Source organism: Tupaia chinensis, unplaced genomic scaffold (genome assembly GCF_000334495.1).
Source record: "Tupaia chinensis unplaced genomic scaffold, TupChi_1.0 Scaffold000528_1, whole genome shotgun sequence".
NCBI lineage: Eukaryota > Metazoa > Chordata > Mammalia > Scandentia > Tupaiidae > Tupaia > Tupaia belangeri.
Window position 1 is genome coordinate 683,846 of NW_006160041.1, and position 4,299 is coordinate 688,144.

General features: G+C 43.8%; 1 protein-coding gene across 1 annotated transcript in view; it reads left to right on the forward strand.

The window, feature by feature from the left end:
• IFT43 (intraflagellar transport 43) overlaps window positions 1-4,299 on the forward strand; it is a 103,865-nt gene that overhangs the window by 142 nt on the left and 99,424 nt on the right. The window contains exon 2 of the mRNA XM_006157056.2: window positions 3,892-3,984. Within this exon, the coding sequence (XP_006157118.1) occupies window positions 3,892-3,984 (93 nt within the window). The remainder of the gene's footprint in view (window positions 1-3,891; window positions 3,985-4,299) is intronic.

Genomic DNA, 4,299 nt, shown 5'->3' on the forward strand with positions numbered 1-4,299 from the left:
CGCACTCGGAGCTGCACCCCGAGACGCTGCGAAGGAGGCGCCCTCGGCCGCCCCGCCCCCGGAGCCGCGGCGGAGTCCGCCGCTGTTGGCGTGGGTTTTGGTTTCTTAAAAGTCCTCAAAACGTAGGATACAGATCACGTCCCCTCTCTTGCCTCTGGGACCTCGGGAAATTTCCGATCGTCTCCTCTTTCTGGAGCCCCAAGTGTGAACTCCCCCTAAACGAACTGACCTGAGGGTGACTGGAGGGACCGGCCACAGTCGCCTTTGCACCCATCCTAGACGTTTCCCTCCGCACTTCCATTTCCAGGCAGCACTGGAGGCTGGCTGGCTTGGGGAGCATGACTCCAGTTTCACAGTTACGGAAGTCAGCGCTCCGATGTATCCTGCATTGGAGTGATTAGATACTTTGGCCTTGAGGGCAGTTGGAACACAAAGCTGTTGCGTGGGTTTTTTAAAAAATGAGTTTATTTATTTAAACTGCCCGATTCTCTCTTTTGCTTAGCATGGAGATGTTCCAGCGAGGATGAAATGGGGTAATGCATGGAACACAGAGCTCCGCACATGCTAGGTTCAGAAGTTAGCTGCTGTTGCCTCTGAGGCGGCGGTTTCCCGAGGGCAGTTAATACCTGAGCTTGGTTCAAGACTCACTGTTTCTTATTTCCTCTTAACCCCCATCCAACCTTTCACCTTTAAAATTAGTGAGGATCTGAATCACTGAAAGGTTGAACCACAGAGTGATATTTATTATGCTGTGAATGTTAAGTGTTTTTTTTTTTTTTTTTTTAAGGGATATTTTTGCTATAGAGTGCATGTGCTCTCCTGAGAAACAAGAGACTCAAAAAGCAGAAATCACACCCCAGGGGGTATGGCCACCCCCCACCCCACCCCTAATCCCTTCTTCTCCATTCTCTCGAATTTGGGCACACAGGCACACTCACCCAGTGTGAGTTTCAAGCTGTCAGGTTCAGAACTTAAACCATGGTGAACCACGTGGGAGTCCAGTGACATAACCATTAGGTCATCTGCTGGTCCCAGAAATCTAAGTGTTTTGAAGTGCCCTGATAGCACTGGATGTCTTCCAAGGAAGTAGAGTGAGGCATCTCTCTGACGGAGGTGTGAGGACAGGTGTAAATTGTTCTGGAGTGCAGCAAGCTGCTGGATTGACTGCAGAAAATATTGATTCACCAGGCCCTTCTGATAGTTTTAGTGCTGGGGGAGGTGATTTCGGTTATTCATTCTTTATCTCAGCAAATATTACTGAGACCACTGTGTGTCAGTTATTATCTTAGGTGCTGGATGTGTAGCAGTAAATATACCAAGCCCTTACCCTTTTGGGGCTTATGTTCTGGGGGAAAGTAGACAATAAACAGATTATATTTAAATAGGAACGGCAGGTGGCGTGGTGGTTAAGGGCTCTGAACTTCCTCAGTTTGAGTCCCAGAAGTGGCGGCTTGCTTTCTCACTTTCCATCTCTCACTCTCACTCTCACTCTGTCCCTCTATGGTCAAATTTAAATAAAGAAATAAATAGATAGATTTAAATAAAATAGTTCTTTAAAAAAAGACATGAAGTCAGGTAGTGTAGGTTCCCCCCCACACACTGGATTTATACAGGTTCTTCAAAAGTTTAAAACCTTAAAATACATTTTATTAGATAAACCATCTGTAAGTGGCATTCAGAGATAAGAACTTTTGTGTTAGTATAAGTACTCTATGTCACATCCAGGTTGAGATACCCAATACTGTAATAAATGCAAGAGTGCAGCCATGAGTGAAGGCTTAGAACTGTCTGGCTTGAGAAGAAATGAACTGCTTATCATCAGAAAGATTGTTTCCATCATTTTCTAAATCTAAATGACGGACATGACAATTCAAAGAGTAAACACTAGGGACCAGCATAAATGGCTATGTCACTGGACTCCCATGTAGTCGACCGCGGTTCGAGTCCCAGACCTGGTGGCTTAAACTCACGCTGCGCACGTGTGTGTGCGTGCCCAAGATCCCGAGAGGAGAATGGAGGGGAAGGTATTGCGGCGTGGCCATCCCCCCTGGGGGGGGATTTCTCTGGCTTTCTGTCTCTCTGTCTCTCTCTTGTCTTCCTGGCAAGGCACGTGCCCTATAGCAAAAACCTCTCTCTCTCAAAAAAAGAGTAAACACTATATATGAGTGTTTATGTAGCTTCTAGGTAATCCTTCTTAATTTATTGGTATATTAAGTTCTTAGAACATCTTAAAACTGGGACCAGCAAATGGCATAATGGTTACATCACTGGACTTCCACGTAGTCCACCATGGTTTGAGTTCCAGACCTGGGAACTTCAAACTCACACTGGGCACATGTGCACTCATGCCCAAGATCAAGAGGAGAATGGAGGAGAAGGGATTGTGGCATGGCCATCCCCCTTGGGTGGGGGGGGTTGTGATTTGTTACTTTTTGTCTGGTGAGTGCACATGCCCTATGGCAAAAATAAGGAGATCTTAAAACAAATTTCAGCATGGTAAATTGGAAAGAACCCAGGACTTAAAGTCATAAGAAGACTTTGCCCTCAGATTTATGCCTGCCACCTAATCACCTTTCTGGCCTCAATTTCTTCATGTGGAAAATGGTGTCATTATCATTTCTTGTCCCTGTTACTGTGAGGATCACACAAAGCCACATAAAGAGAAATCTAAAAATATTTATATTAATGCTGTTTTTTAAAAATTAGTAAACAAGCAAAATGCAAATATTTCACCATCCATTAGTCTGCCTAAATGAAGATTTCTTATGTACTGGGAAGCTTTTGAGACACAGAGCCTCCACCACAGGAGGGCCTTGGGCAACACCTGCAAATGGTGCATATAATGACTCAGAATTTTGAGAATTCTTGTAATAGATTTCCACTAATATCTGTAAATGCAAACCCAGTGAGTTTGTACATATCGAAGCAAATGTAACTGACATCTGCATTTCTCTGATGTCAGTTGCCATGGAATTTAGGAATTCTTTCCAAAAGCCTGTTTGATAACTACTTTCATGCCAAGCTGTGGTTTTGAAATTAGACTCTCCAGAAATTCTGCATAGGAACACGGGAGCTTTTATCATACTCTGAGCTGTGGCATGAAATCTCTGCCCATCCTGGAGGAATTTCTAACTGTGTTTCTTTGGATAGAAAAGTGAGTTTTCTTTTGCAGTCCCTTTGTCTGTAAAAAGAAAACTGTGTGGAGCTAACAGGTGGCATAATGGCTGAAGCATTGGACTCCCACCTGGTTGACCACAGTTCGAGTCCCAGACTGGCAGCGCAAGGCAATTTGAGATTCACACTGTGTGTGTGTGTGTGTGTGTGTGTGTGTGTGTGTGTATCCAAAACCTCAAGGTGGGAATGAAGGAGAAGGGATTGCAATGTGGTCATCCCCCCGGGGGGGGGGTCATTTCTTACTTTTTCTCTGTCTCTCTGACAAGTACACACTCCCTATAGTAAAAATCTCTGTGAAAAGAAAAAAATCTTGTGATTGCTAAATGATAAATTTCCTAGTTCCTCTTTTTGAAAAAGAATTATTTAATTTTATTTATCATTATTATTTTTTTAATCCACCACAGGGCACATGAGCTCACCAGAGAGAGACAGAGAAGATAAGAAAACAAGATGCCAGGTCTTGGCCATGTGGGAGTCCAGTGCGTTAACCAACATACCACCTGCTGGCCCAATTTCCTATTCTCTTAACAAATAGAATTAACTTCAGATGCTTTGTTGTAAGAGTTTGGAGTGTCTAAGAATCTATCCAATATGTCAAATCTCATTCTCCATCACATCATTATAAAGTCAGTCTTTGTATACATTCCCAGAATTATTATCTTCATAGAGGCTCAGAATGACATTTGGGTCAACAGTACCCTTATTTTTTCCTTACAGGGGCCCAAGATGGGCCGCCGAGCTCACCAGGAAGCAGTTCAGGCCGAGAATCACCTCCGTGGCAAGAATTCCTCTTTGACTCTAACCGGAGAGGTGGGTGTTAAAATCTGAAGAAATGGGGGCCAGCAGGTGGGGTGGTGGTTAAGGGTGCTGGACTCCCTCCCACACGGCAGACCACATGTTGAGTCCTGGACCTGGTGGCTTGCTTTCTCACTTTCTCTCGCTCTCTCTTGCTCTGTCTATCTCTGGTCAAATTCAAATAAATAAAGTTAAATAAATTTTTTTAAAAATCTAAAGAAATGTTCTCTAAGAGTTAGTGATTTCTTAGTGATCAGGGGTTTGGTATTCCATATTTATTTTCTTGAATGCTGGCCCCTTCATTCTCCTTGATTTGGGATTTCCCTTCCT